General features: G+C 37.7%; 1 protein-coding gene across 1 annotated transcript in view; it reads left to right on the top strand.

Moving 5' to 3' along the window:
* Window positions 1-14,101, top strand: part of rbm45 (RNA binding motif protein 45) — a 30,765-nt gene extending 16,664 nt beyond the window's left edge. Inside the window, exons 6-10 of the mRNA XM_072261792.1 lie at window positions 305-440; window positions 555-651; window positions 7,168-7,331; window positions 10,986-11,204; window positions 13,794-14,101. Coding sequence (XP_072117893.1) covers window positions 305-440; window positions 555-651; window positions 7,168-7,331; window positions 10,986-11,178 — 590 coding nt within the window. The 3' untranslated portion in view covers window positions 11,179-11,204; window positions 13,794-14,101. The remainder of the gene's footprint in view (window positions 1-304; window positions 441-554; window positions 652-7,167; window positions 7,332-10,985; window positions 11,205-13,793) is intronic.
* The last annotated feature ends 1,199 nt before the right edge of the window (window positions 14,102-15,300 follow it).

Genomic DNA, 15,300 nt, shown 5'->3' with positions numbered 1-15,300 from the left:
TCATCATAAACTACATTATTGAAAAAATAATGTACATGCTGAAATAGTAAAGATTTCATACTTATTGCATCTGTAAATGAAGGTATTGAGCAATGTTTCTGATGTAAAAATTGCACAATTGTGAAATGTCTCTATTTCTTTGAGGATTCTTGGAGATCTACAGAAGTATTTATAGGGAGGTTTTCTATTTTCTTAAATGTAGAAAAAGAAAGGCATTGGGCTGTAAAAGAGCAACTATTCTAAATTGTTCAATAATAAAAGGACAATACTGAATATTGTTGTATATAAGCAATTTTATTTTTAGGATATGCACTGATTCGGTACAACAATGTGGCATCGGCTGTGTATGCTAAAGAAAAGCTGCATGGATTTGAGTATCCACCTGGCAATCGATTGGGAGTCAATTACATTGATGATGACCCTAGTGACAGGCAATCAAAGTAGGTATATGTAAAATAACTAGAAAATTGGTCAGTGTATTTTGTGCTGTTTTGAATAGTTAAGCCCTAGCACTCAAGATTAGTAGATTTCCATTATTTTGTAATCTCTTTTAGCCCAGTTGGAATGATGGCCTTACAACTTGTGGCAGCGCAGATGATGTCACTTGCCTGTAACAGTCCAGTTGGCCAGCAATTGGTTTCAGCTTCAGCTGTGAGTACTAAGTGATAGATGATTTATCTTTTTCCCTCTATTTGAAGGTGGTTGAAGACAATGTGGTCCTTTTGATTTAGGAAACTTTTTTTTAAATTAACGCATTTATAATTTTTATAATCACTTCTGTTTATCTACAGTTGGAAGAAAAGGTTTGTGAACCTGTTGCGATTACCTGGTTTCTGCATTAATTACTCATAAACTGTGGTCTGATCTTCATCTAAGTCACAGTAATAGACACATGCAATCTGCCTAAACTAATAACACACAAACAATTGTACTTTTCATGTCATTGTTGAACAGCTTAATCATTCATTTCCAGGCAGGAAAAAGTATGTGGACCTTTGTACTTAATAACTAGTAGAACCTCCTTTAGCGGCAATAACCTCCACCAAACACTTCCTATCGCTGCTGATCAGACTTGCACAATAGCAAGGAGCAATTTTAGACCATTCCTCAGTTCATCACTATATCTGGGATACCTTGCCTGAACAGCCCTCTTCAGGTCATGCCAGAACACCTCAGTTAGGCTGAGGTCTGCACTCTGACTTGGCCATTCCAAACCACAAATTCTCTTCTTTTTAAACCATTCTATTGTTGATTTACTCTTATGTTTCGGATCATTGTCGTGTTGCATCATCCAACTTCTACTAAGCTCAGGTGAAGGACTGCTACCCTGACATTCTCTTGCAAAATGTCTTGATACAATTTTGAAATCATTGTTTCCTCAACAATTGCAAGCTGTCCAGGTACTGAGGCAACAAAGCAAACGCAAACCATGATACTCCTTCTACCATTCTTCACAGTTGGGATAAGGTTTTGGTGTTGGTGTGTAGTATTCTTTTTCTTTCAAACATAGTGGTATGCATTTCTGCCAAAAAGTTCAACTTTTGTCTCATCTGTCTACAGAGCATTGTCCCAGAAGTGTTCTGGAACACCTAGATGGTCTGTTGCAAACTTGGGATGCGCAGCAGTATTTTTTTTGGAGAGCAGTGGTTTGCCCTGTGGTGCCCTTCTATGAACATCATTCTTGTTCAGTGTTTTTCTTATTGTGGACCCATGAACAGAGACTTTAGCGAGTTCTAGAGATTTCTACAGGTCTTTTGCTGTTACGTTTGGTTTCTTTTTCACCTTCAGCACTGTACACTGTGCCCTTGGTGTATGATCTTTGCTGGGCGCCCACTCCTAGGGAGAGTAGCATCAGTACTGAACTGCCTCAATTTGTAGACATTTTCTCTTACTGTGGACTGATGAACACTTGGGTCTTTCAAAGTGCTTTTGTAGTCTTTTCCAATTTCATACATCGCTACAGTTCTTATAGGGTCCTCTGAAAATCGTTTTGATCGAGGCATGATGCACATAAACAGATCTTTCTTGAGAAGAGCAGACTCTGTCAGTAACCTGACTTTATGTGTCTTTTTTTAATAGGGCAGGGCACGTCTGCAACGCACACCTCCAATCTCATCTCATTGATTGGAACACCTAACTAACTCCAAATAGCTTTTGTAGAGGGCACTACCCCAGAGGTTCACGTGTTTTTTTGAACCTAGACTATGATTGTTTAATGGTGTTCTTAGTATTGACAAGAAAAAGTACAATTGTTTGTGCAATATTAGTTTTAGGCAGATTGTTTGTGTCTATTATAGTGATTTAGATGAAGATCAGACCACATTTTATGAATAATTAAAGCAGAAAACCAGGTAATTGCAAAGAGTTCACAAACTTCTTACAACTGTAATTTCTGTTGCCAGCATCTTGTGCATTATGGTGCTTCTGTTAATTAGCAGAAAACCGTTAATTTACTTGAAACCTGTATTTTAAGCCATATACACGCCATGTAATCCAATTGTTTGTGAAGGTGCCTGGAGGTTGGTGTTGGATTTGTGGTTCATTTTCCAAATAAGTTTGTGTGCTGGATGTTGTTGGACCCAGCACGTTATATGCAGTCCTCATCTGTTCATACTCGCCTGGTCTTAGTTGCTGAGGTTTGATTTAGCTGCCTTTCCACACACTGTAATTGGGTGGTGAGCTGATGCGTTAGACTCATTGAGCTCCTCCAACAAATTGCTTGTGACTCCAGATTCCAGCATCTACGGTCTTTTGTGTTTCTGTCTCTCTCCTTATTTGCTTTATTAGATTTTCCACATAACTGAAGATTTTCACCCTGGTACCATTCTTGTAAATCTCCTTTCCACTCTCACTGAGGCTTTATTAACTAAATTATCTTGAATAGTGCAGCTGCCTCTGCATACTGGGAAGATAACGTTACTGGTTTGGAACCTGGAATTCAACTCAAGATGTATTACTTATACCATATAGACAGGAAATTAAATGCAATTCATTAAACAATCTGGGTTAAATATTAATATGAAACAATCAGCTTCTCAAAATTCCATTTGTTTATCTAACATCCTTGAGGAAATCTGCCAAGTCTGCCTTGTACAAAAATCCAGATCCTAAGCAATGTTATCAATTACTGACTGCATGTGAAATTATCCAGCAAGCCATTTGGTCACGTCGGACTGCTTAGACAAAGCATAATAATCCATCTCAAATTTCCTGAGATCATCTCTGTTGTCATTATGACTGTGGTTTCATGCTAGGCTTGACTCATGTAGTTCAATGCTAAAATGCTAACTTCCTGCAGTTCCTCAACAAGTATTCTATCAGCACCTTTCGCGGCAAAGTAACCTGCTTGGCTGCAGCATCCATCACTGAGATCTACTATTCTTGTAGGCTGGTCATTGTGTTTCAGCAACATGTTTTGCTGCAGTTTGCCAAGACATTTTCAAAAGCTTGCTCCTAAACTTGTGATGCTATTACCTTGATGAACAAGAACACAAGAACGGCTAGCCATTGAGAACACCATTTCAAAATGTTGCAAGGTTAGAGTTGTTGTATTTTTTCTTGCCCAAAGGAAAGTAGTTGTAATTGTTACAGGGCAGCCATCGTAGCTTAGCAAGGGAATCTCAAAAGAAATTTAGAACAAAGAAGAATAGAAAAGCAGTTGGCAAAATAAATTGATGGCAAAACAACATCAACCAGTAATGTGGATTAATGTCTAAAAACATTGAAGTATTAAATAAAAGCTGCTTTTTGTGAATGGTTACAGCATACACAAAGTAAATGAATTAATGGCAAATGGGAATCAATAGGTCTGATTGTTTCATAACTGACAGGCTTGCCTTATGAGGAGAGATTAAGAAGAATGAAAGGAGATTTCTGTGAAACGCAACATTGTTAATGGGCTATATAGGCTAGATGCAGAGAAAATGTTTCTCTTGGCTGAATAATTTCGGACTAGAGCATCCAGCTCCAGAATAAGGGGTAGGCCTAAGCTGAGGAGCAATTTTCTTCACTCAGAAGTGTGTGAACCTGTGAAATTGTCTACCCTTCAGGGTTGTGGAGGCCCTGTCATTGTGTTCACTCAAGCACAAAATTAAAGAATTTCTGTGAAACTAAGGGAATCTAGAGATATGAGGGTTGTGCTGAGGTAAATCAAGCCATGATCATAATAATTCACAGACATGACCTGAAGAGCTGGACTATCCTATTTAAGTTCCATCATAAGATGAAATGGGAATGTTTGCTGATGGCTGCACAGTTTTTTTTTTGTAATTTATTTTTTTTGAAGTTCATCATCAAACAAACATTTCCATAAGATGTATTTCAGATATTGTACATGTATATCATATAGTAATATATGCCACAAATCTCCACATAATATTTATCTGAGGTATACACTTATAGGACAGAGAGGAAAGAAAGAACAAGCAAAAGGAGAAAACTAAGTACATGTAGGGGGTGATTTTTTTTTACAACATATTCATTGATTTGTGAGAATAAAATCAGGCCTATTAGGTGTTACGTAGTTAAACCATTTTCCCAGTATGAATCAAATTGTTCCAACTTATGATTAACGGCTGCACAATTTTCAATTCCGTTTGTAACTTCTCAGCAAGATCACAGCCCAAGATAATATAGTGGCAAGGAACATTTTATCAGAAGTTTCTACGCTGTCACCATCTGCAGCTAGAAAACATCTAACCATCCAACCTTTGTATTCAGTGGCATTTGCCTTTGCTGAGTTCCCCTAACCATCAAGTGGATCAGCCAGACAGTTACTGTGGCTGCAGAACAATAGAGGTTGAGTGTCGGGTGATGCGTGACTCATTTCCAGAATCTTCCCTCCATGTAGAAGAAATAAATTGATGATGGAACATTCGCTGTTTACTGGATGAGTGTAGTTCTAACAACTTCAAGAAGCTCAACATCTTTGAAGATAAAACAGCCAATAAAATTGATGTGCTGCAACCCACCCTACACATTTATTCCATTCGCCACCAGCGGCAGTATGTACCGTCAATAGAATGTGCTGTATTACTCGTTTAGTCCCTTCTGAGAACTTCCCCCAAATGTACCACCTCAATCAAGCAGCACACAGACCACAACCAGGTGGGAACACTGACACATGAAAGAACACCACCAAGTCCCACAATATCGTGACTAAGAAATGTAACTGTTCTTTCAACATATCAACTCTGGAACTCGTCATCACAATGTTATAGCTGTACTTTCTCAAAAAATAATTCAGTACGGTAATTTGCCATCACTTTTTCAAGCAAAGTGAGTGCTGGTGATCAACCACTGGCCCAACTGCAGCTATCCACGTCCAAAAAAACGAATGTTTAAAACAGAACTTCAAATTGAATATCATGATGCGTTCAAAGTACTTAGCTATTCCTTCATGTTTGGGGAAAATTTCTAGAACTCCTTAACAAACATTACCATGTGGCACCCTACTTGATCTATGTTTTTTTTTAAGAATCTCAAGCACAGTTAGAGATGGGCATCAAGTGTTGGACTTCACAATTGTGTCCAGGTCCTATGAAGGATTGCCAGAAAAAAATTAAAAATATATTGCATTACTTTGTTTTTATTTTCTGATACAGCCAAAATTGCTTTTCCTTTTTAGCAGCTTGGGGTTTTTTTTGCCACTTTCAAATGCTTCTATGCATGCACCCTGAAATTGTTCAATTTCTATATCCGGTCTAAGATAGTGCTGGTGAAGCCAAGCGACTACTTATCGATTGCAAATAAAACAAAGAAAACAACTAAATACTTATTAATAACACTATGAATAATGTCCACTACAAACAATAAAGAGGCGAGTGGGTGCAAGGCAGAATTAAGGCCTGAGATTTGATTGATTTAAGCACTAGGCCGTATTTTTAAAGGCTGTGTACGGGCCGAATCGTGGTGGTGGGGTCTAGACTTCAGAGTGTTCTGAGAGGGATGAGCGACCACCTGATGTTTGGACGATTTAAGCGCTGGGTCAAAGTGAAAAGGTCAGGGTGTCAGGACTGAAAACAAGGGACGGACCAGTTCTGCTTCCTACTCAGTTCAGCACTGAACTGAGGCTGTGGGTGCTCCGGCTGCAGTTATGCCTAGTTTCGTGTCTGGATTCACTTTCGTCAAATTTAGTCCTGAATGCTATTTGCTCACTTTTATTGTTTGCACAATTTGCTTTTTTTCCCTTCTCTGCATATTGGGTGTTTGACTGTCTTTTTTTAATGGGTTATTTTGGGTTTTTTTGTTTTGTGGCTGCCTGTAAGGAGATGTATCTCAAGGTTGTATAATGCATACATACTTTGATAATATATTTTGAACTTTGAACCTGTTACCACTCTTCCCACCAAAATTAGTCTTAAATTCCATTTATTGTGTTTCCTACCCATTTCATCAGTCAGTGGAAATCTTTGCTGGCCTCTTTTCACCTCAATCTTTTGAAATTGTCCTCTTTCTCAGTCTAGATCTATACAGCAGTGGTCTTGACAGTGATCTATGAGAACCACAACTATATACAAGAACATGAAATATATCATTTATTTTGATTAAAATCAAATATATGGAAGTAAGACTTTGGCTCGTAGGAAATTTAAGACTTTAAACTAAATACTAACAGAGTAAACGTTACAGCTCCTTTTATCACGAATAAAAGGTCATTGACCTGAAATGTCAACTCTCTTTCACTCTCCACAGATGTTGAGAGACCTGGTGAGTACTTCCAGTGTTTACTGATTCTATTTCTGCCCGCAGCCTCCTGCTTTAATTTGGAAAAAAAAAATGTTAATTGTTTGCAATAGCAAACATGACGAATGAAGTATCAGGGTCCTTGCCAAATTTTGGCATTGTTGATTATCCAGGCTGATCATTTGTTTCTGCCTGACGTATCATAACCTCCATGAAATACTATAATCAATTACAGTACCTAAAATTGATAATCTAAAGGAGTAATGATTATTGTTTTTAGTGATATATTTGTTTCTTTGAAATGTTTTTAAAGTTGTGAGAACTATGTGATCATACTTTAGTTTTTGAAAAAATTAACTCATAAATTCCAAATAAAAGTTTTAATACTACAGTTATAATTTACATTAATAGATTTACTTGAATGCATATTAAATTGTCAGAAAAAATATGGCTCAAATATAATATGGCTGACATTTATTGCAGAGTTTTGCAGGAAGCAGTAGTAACCAGATGTCGCGGTTGCAAGTTGACTTCCCTGTACCTCCACCTCAAAACTTTGCTCCTTCTGATAGTATTGTCAGAGAGCGACTCTTTGTCGTCTTCAATCCAACTGTTCTGCCCCTTGATGTATTGGAAGACCTGTTTTGGTAAGCAATGTGTTTAAATTTCTCAAGCACCAGAATCAGTGTCAGGTTTATTATCACCAGCATGTGTTGCGAAAGTAGTTAACTTAGCAGCAGCAGTACAATGCAATACATGATATAGAGAGAAAAAGTGAGTAAATCAATTACAGTATATATGTATGTATATATGTCTGTGTGTATACATGTGTGAGTGTGTATATGTGTTTATATCTGTGTGCGTGTGTGTGTATATAGGATTAAAAATAGTGCAAAATAGAAATTATATATAAAAATGAGTTAGTGTTTATGCTTCAATGTCCATTTAGGAATCGTTTGGCAGAGGGGAAGAAGCTGTTCCTGAATCGCAAATGGGCCTTTTGCATGTTTAATAATATTTGTATTTCTGAATTCTTTTTCAGAAATGCATGGTTATGGTAGAAATGTAATCAATATTTAAAAAGAAGCAAATTGCAAAGGGATAAATCATCATCCCTTGATCTTAGGACATATTATTCCAACCTTAGAAGAAAAAACTATCACTATGTTAGGCAGCCCAAGTCTGAGGATAAATTGTTTTCACTTTGGTTCTGCAGGTTTTGAAGTGGCTCATAAGGTCAAAGTAGGACCTGCTGACATTACCAGAGGTGGCGCTTCAGATTATTTTGGAGGCAGACAAGTGATTGGTTTAGAAGCTCGATACACTTCCCATATTTACATCAGCTTCAGATGTTCATTTTCCATTTTGCACAGTCATTGACAATGAGTAATGGGGATTTATGAAGACCTAGAGAGAACTTACTTGAATCTTTTCCAGGATCTTATCATGGACTTCTTTTATTAGATTGCAGTGTTGTGTAGCAAGGACGGGTTAGCAGAGAAACTTTATTTTGTAAGTATTAGGTGTATACCCTATTTTTTATTCTTCAGTAAATGAGTTGGGAATAACTTGGAGATTGGCCTCTAAATATGTACTTTGGCAAGTATTGTCTGTATGCTGCAACTTGGTACCTGAATTTGATATGACCCTTGGCTCTGGAATAGAGGTGATATAGGTCAAATAGTTTCCCATTTGTATTACACCCTGCCCTCAAATTTACCTGGTCCATTTCCAACACCTCCCTACTCTTTCTCGATCCCTCTCTATCTCTGGAGACAGCTTATCCACTGTATTTTATAAACCCACTGACTCTCACAGCTACCTGGACTATACCTCTTCTCACCCTGTTTCTTGTAAAAATGCCACCTTTTTCTCTCAATTCCTCCATCTCCGCCCCATCTGCTCTCAGGATGGGGCTTTTCATTCCAGAACTAAGAGTCCTCTTTCTTCAAAGAAAGGGGCTTTCCTTCCTCCACCATCAATGCTGACCTCAACCACACCTCTACTAATGCATGTCCATGTCTATGCTCATGCCAAACTCCTGCCACCCCCCCCCCCCTCCGGGATAGGGTTCAACTTGTCCTCGCCTACCACCCCACCAGCCTCAGCATCTAGCACATAATTCTCTGTGACTTCCGCCATCTCCAATGGGATCCCACCACTGAGCACATCCTTCCCTCCCCCCACTTTACGCTTTCTGCAGGAATTGCTCCCTACGCAACTCCTTGTCCATTCGTCCCTCCCCACTGATCTCCCTTCTGGCACTTGTCCTTACAAATGGTACAAGTGTTACACCTCCTTCTTCACTACCACTCAGTGCCCAAAACAGTCCTTCCTGGTAAGGTGACATTTCACCTGTGAGGGTGTTGGGGTCATCTACTGTACCTGGTGCTTCAGGTGTGGCTCCCTATATATCGGTGAGACCTGACATAGATTGGGAGGCCGCTTTGCCAAGCACCTATGCTCTGTCCGCCAGAAAAAGCAGGATCTCCCAATGGCCACCCATTTTAATTCCGCTCCCCGTTCCCATTCCGACATGTCAATCTATGACCTCCTCTACTGCTGTGATGACGCCACACTCGGGTTGGGGGAACAACACCTTGTATTCCATTTGGGTTGCCTCCAACCTGATGGCATGCACATTGATTTCCTTCCTCTGTTGCTCCTCCCCCTTTCCCTTTCTTGCATGGCCTTCTGTCCTCTCCTATCAGATTTCCCCTTTCTCCAGCCCTTTATTTCTTTCATCAATCGACTTCCCAGCTCTTTACTTCACCCCTACCCCCTCCTGGTTTCACCAATCATCTTGTATTTCCTCCTCCACTCCGCCCACTTTCTTACTCTGACTTCATCTTTTTTCTCCAGTCCTGTGAAGAGTCTTGGCCCAAAACATCAACTGCACTCTTTTCCATAGATGCTGCCTGGCCTGCTGAGTTCCTGCAGCATTTTGTGTGTGTTGCTTGGATTTCCAGCATCTGTGTGTTTTCTCTTGTTTGTTTTCCATTTGTATTGCTTTGTTTCACTCCAGCAGGACACTTGGGAGTGAGGTACAGAATTGTAGCAAGGAAGATTGATCCAATAAATTTCTCAATGATGCAGCATCACTTGATGGCTTTTATGCTGTTGTGAAACAGAGATTAGATGAAGAGCAACCAAATATGAGTATTGAATCTGTTAACTGAGAAGACAAAAGGGTTTTGGTGAAGTCACAAAAGAACATGTATAGTTGTTAATGCTGCTTGCATTTCTCTTGGCATTAAGGAGCTCCAGTCACAAATCACAATCTACCATGTATGCTGGGAGAAGGAGGACATATCAGTTGAGCTGAGAGATGCTGTAATCATCATCTTCAAGATAGAAGATGTATTTGAATTCAGTAACTACAACTGGGTCTCACTTAATGGCCAACTGTTTTCTAAGTCAGTCTAGGGTCATGCTGATGCTTTATAGAATAGTTTGGTGTTGAATGGACTTGAAGAAGACCACATCAAGAATAGAGTCACACTTGAGTCCTTCCAAGTGTTTCTTCTGATTGGTGCCTACTTGCTCCTCTATCCTTAAGTTCAGTTTTGCTCTTGGTTTTCAGTGGAATGGACTCTTGAATATTTGGGGCTCCATAGATCCACTCACATTATGGTTGTCAGAGAGTCATTGGACTTCCCACCCTTCACCTGTTTTATAGGATCGAGATATGAAGGACGGAAGTGAGCTTCCCATATGTTATACAGCTATTAAAGCTGATCTGATTAATCAGTTTAAATTAATGAACTAAGTTCATGAGCTAGTTCATCAGATAATTTCTGCCCCTACCACATTTTTGGGGCAGTAAAGAACAAGGGACATCAATCAATTAATTGATCAGGTTTAAATATCTTTGGAAAAATAGTAGAGATAAGGAAGCAGGAGTTTGGAAAGATGAGAGAAAGCTGCCATAAATCATTTTGACTGGCTCAATGAGCTAAATAAACCACCTCTTTTATTACTTTGAAAAATATGTAAATATAGTTAAAGTTACCTATAGGGTTTTTAAATTTCCATTTGCCAGATTAGTACACGTTCCCTGAAGTTATATTTTGATTTAAATGTTGAACAATTTAATCCTCTTGTGATAAACTACCTTTTACTCTAAATACTGTATTTGAATAATGTAACATTTAAATTTGTATTAGTTAAAATTGCTGACAGTCTTAGTCTAATAGTGAACTGATCTTTTATGCTGAGAGAAGAATCTGCAAATTTGAACTTCTTTGTAAAATAAAGATTGAAACTTAACCTTTTTCATACACTAAATGTCTCTCTCCTAGTCGTTTTGGGAACTTGATTGAAGTGTATCTGGTGCCTGGTCGTAACATTGGCTATGTAAAATATGCTGAACGACACAGTGCTACTAATGCCATGGACATCTTGCATGGAAAAGTTGTTAATGGTGTCAAGCTCAAAGTAATGTTAGCTGATCCTCCGCGAGAAGAGTCACACAAGCGACAACGAACACATTAGGCAATTTTGCAAAAGGTTATGCAAAGGTAAGTGATTTCTTCCATTTAGTTTCAAAGGGTGAATGATAAGGATCATGCCTTATGGAAGGACAAGATGATGCCTTCTGTTAGGTATTTTAAGATCTTAAAAAATTTTGTCAAGGCATGTTGCTGAGCCTGTAAGCTGATAGTGGGACAGCAGGGAAGCTGAGCTGCTGGGCATAAGCAGACAGAGAAAGTACTCATCAGTTTGGAAGATTGTTAAATTTGCAGCATGAGGAAAGGAATTTGGATGATTTCAGTGACGTAAGGTTAAATGAAGGAAGAGTGAGACTGGATTAAGACAGGAAGAAAAGGACAGTTCCTTGCTATTAACACAAAATATTGAATTTTCAGTAGTTCATTTTTTCATACCAAAGACTTGCAGTTAATTACGACTGCAATAGACTAAAATGGACGTGAAATTTGTGGTGGTTTGCTTATCAGGTATGAGCTAGAGACCAAGCTACTGTTTTTGTGAGTTGAAATAGAGCAGTCCTGACAGAACTTCTTGAATTTCTGCACATCTTCCCTTGCCTGAGGTTGGTGAAGTCTTCGTGCATTATTACCACAAGAATATTACCTTGCTGATATTTTGGTCATAAATTACAGATCTTTCCCAGGTTACCACAGGGTTCCATTGCTGAAAACTATTCATAACCTGTTTAACTCAGCCATTATCTGCAAGATGGACTGATATTGCAGTAAACTGAGTTCCACGTGGCAGAAAATGCCTGTTCCCTGCAGCTGGCAAATCCATCCCATCGGTCTTCCAAACACCTATTCCTATGTATGGGCTGTACATAAGTTGGGTTTTCATAACCTCAAAGCTGTGTTGCTAATATTTTGTAATACTTGACAATTGGATCGAGGTTAACATACAGGTTAGCCAAATGTGTCACTAAATAAAATTTATTTATTTTATTATTGAGATACAAAGCAGAGTAGGCCCTTCCAGCCCTTCAAGCCACACTGTCCAGCAATCTCCCGATTTAATTATGGGACAATTTACAATGATCTATTAACCTACCACCTGGTACATCTTTGGACTATGGAGGAAACCAGTGCACCCGGAGGAAATTCACGGATATAAGCTTACAGGCAGTGGTGGGAGCTGAACCCGGGTTGTCTCTACTGTAAAGCATTGTGTTAACCACTGTGCTACTGTGCCATTCAAATCATGGTTATTGAATCCCACGTGAAGCTTAGTTTAGAAATTCGTATTTTAGAGTCTAGCAATAGGAATACTCCTTTTAGGTTCTAAAAGGCAACAAATTTCTTTGTAATTACCATTAAACAGTTCGGACAGCAGAAATTAAAACACCAGGAAATGCTAATTGATGTTCTTCCAGAGTTGCTGAATTTTATAAATTGTCTTAATATAACATAATTTATGATTTACTTACAACTGATTTTGGAATTCTCAACAGAACAGGAACAAAACTAGAATAATATTTCCTTGTTTTGATAAGCAAGTTTTCACCATCTTGATTATCATTCTGAATAAATAATGTCTTTGAAATGATCGAGTACATCCTGCCGTCAAGCTCTACATTTATATTTGAGAAATGCATTGTTCATTTTAATTAAGTGACTTTTTTAACACTGACATATAAGTGGCTAGTTTACAGAAGCATTATATTGTAACTAGTATATATTTGCTGTTATAGATTCTTTTTTTGGCAATCTTCTAGTGACCCACAATTTTGATAGAATGAGGTTACATTTCAAAATAAATGCCAAGAATGCCAAGTCTTCTACATAGCAGATTAAAGTATACTGCCATCAAAGACATTCTGAAATTGTTTTCAAAATTTAAAACAGTGATTGAATGTTTTTAGGCAGAACAAGTAAATCAGTTTATAGAAAATTACAACAACTACAGTTCTTATTGGAAGAGTGAGATTAATTATATTCATCACCAAAACTCCTCTCCCTCCCCCCCCCCCCCCAACCCATCCAAACTGATCATAACACTGTGTGCATTGGTATCCTCAGGGCCTGATGATCTAGTTTGAAAACTGAACTATTCCTCATTACTTTTCATTCTTTAAAAAGACAAGATTTGAAGAATTGGCTAGTTTTCTTAACATCTGAAATGCTAATTTCTTCACATTCGTCCTCTTGCATTCTCCATTGCTACTGATTTTCTGCAATATTTCCATTTTAAAAGTCAGTGATATTAAAAACATTCCCAAAAATAAGTCATATTTCTAAATATTGTTCTTTTTGCTCTATAAAGGGGCATTCATATAATTCATAATTTATTTCTAGATATAACACAGGGTTTCCAGTTGGACATAATGAGCCAGCCTAATGAATCTTCCCAAAAGTAAACTGATTAAAAAATACATTTGCTCTTAACTTTTTTTCCAGGCAAGTGACTGATAAAAATACCAACCCTCTCCAGTCAAAGTCTTTTTAGTAGCACTAGGTATTTATTAAGTGTTTTGAATATTTAGCTTAAAAGTCAAATCATCTATTTTTCAGGGGATTTCCTGGAAGTTAATATATACTGTACAGTAGACTACTTTTCCTTGTTAACAGATGCTTTTTACATTTTCACAGCACTTTTTATAAATGTTTTTGTTTCTGCAGAGTGGGGACAAAATGACATGACACATCAGCTGACTGACTGGCTACTTGACAGTACACAGTGACTTCCACTCGTGACCTTTGCTAGTAACTGAACAGTTTTTTTTATTTTCTGGGAATGGGCAGCAACTTGAAGTCCTTGACATATATTGATTACAGTGTTTAAGATAGGAATTTTAATAATATACACCCTGAAGAAAGTTGCTTTAATCCATGTAATCTTTGGATTCCCACCCATTATAATTTGAAATGTACTTGTTCTGTTGTCTTGCCTAACCTGTACAGAACATAATAAATTTTCTGTCGAACAATCTGTGTTTGTATATTCTCTGATTGTCTTTATTCTGCAACATTGTGACTGAATTATGCAGTAAATTAAACTGATTCAGTCAGACACCCAGTTACACTAGAAATCTAAATAGCCACGTTAAGATATAGATTGATTTTACTCTGAAACAATTGGAGACTCAATAGAGTTAATACAATAAATTTCATCTTTATTTAATGTATCCTCTGGCATTGTAAAACATTGCAAGTTCTTCATAATGTTTAAGAAGGCTTTCCATGTTAACCAGCTAATTTTATCTTGGCAGACAGGTTTACTGAGTACAGTTACAACATCGCTATTCTAAATGTTGTAACCTAAAGGTAATGAATACTGCAGATTAATTTTCAAATACAATTTGCTCCTAATAAGCTTAAAATTTGAACTAGTCCTTCCATCACCCAGTCTAATAATGATTATTAAATAATAAATGTTAGCATGTATTGCAGAGGTTGCTGAATCAGGCTTAAAAAATGTTCTTTTACAAAGTGCAAATATTGACTGCTGCTGGTGTTCAAGTGAAAATGGACATGTATACAATAAGTGTATGGTTGATTTTTACTTAGTGTAAATTTGCTTTAAACTCTAAGGGCTGCCTTAACTTCTCAAGTTTTTTTAGGACTTTGGGGGAGGCTATTTGGCTCTTTTAACCTGTCTGCATATATTTGGGTGTTGGAGGAAAGTGGAATACCCGGAGAAAATCCACAAGGAAGAAATGGAGCATTTCTTATTCAGTATATAAGAAATATTCAGCATCCAAGATTATGTACTAGCAACATATAAGAAATATTCAGCATCCAAGATTATGTCCAAATGCAGCCCACTGCAGCTGTGTGACAGGAGCACTAATGGCTGTGTCCCTATACCACCCTTAACGTGAACTTCACAGAGATTCTTCGTTTTTTTTTCCAGGAAAAATGATCACACTCATTTGAATTGAAAACATGCATTCTGAATGTGCTTTATGCTTGTACCTCAAAATGTACCATTTTGAAACAATGTTAGCAATAATGAATATCTGATCTAAAATGTACTATTCTAAAAATACAATATCATAGAATCATATTGGCCCTTTGGTCAGCATGGACATGATAAGCTATAAGGTACCCATGTGCAGTAAGTCCATTTACTCTTACCTGCCCTGTGTTTTCTATGCTTTGATTTTTTTTTAAGGTGTTGTAGATA

Source organism: Mobula birostris, chromosome 6 (assembly GCF_030028105.1).
Source record: "Mobula birostris isolate sMobBir1 chromosome 6, sMobBir1.hap1, whole genome shotgun sequence".
Lineage (NCBI taxonomy): Eukaryota > Metazoa > Chordata > Chondrichthyes > Myliobatiformes > Myliobatidae > Mobula > Mobula birostris.
Note: the sequence above shows the minus strand (reverse complement) of the source record. Positions and strands in the feature narration are given on the sequence as shown.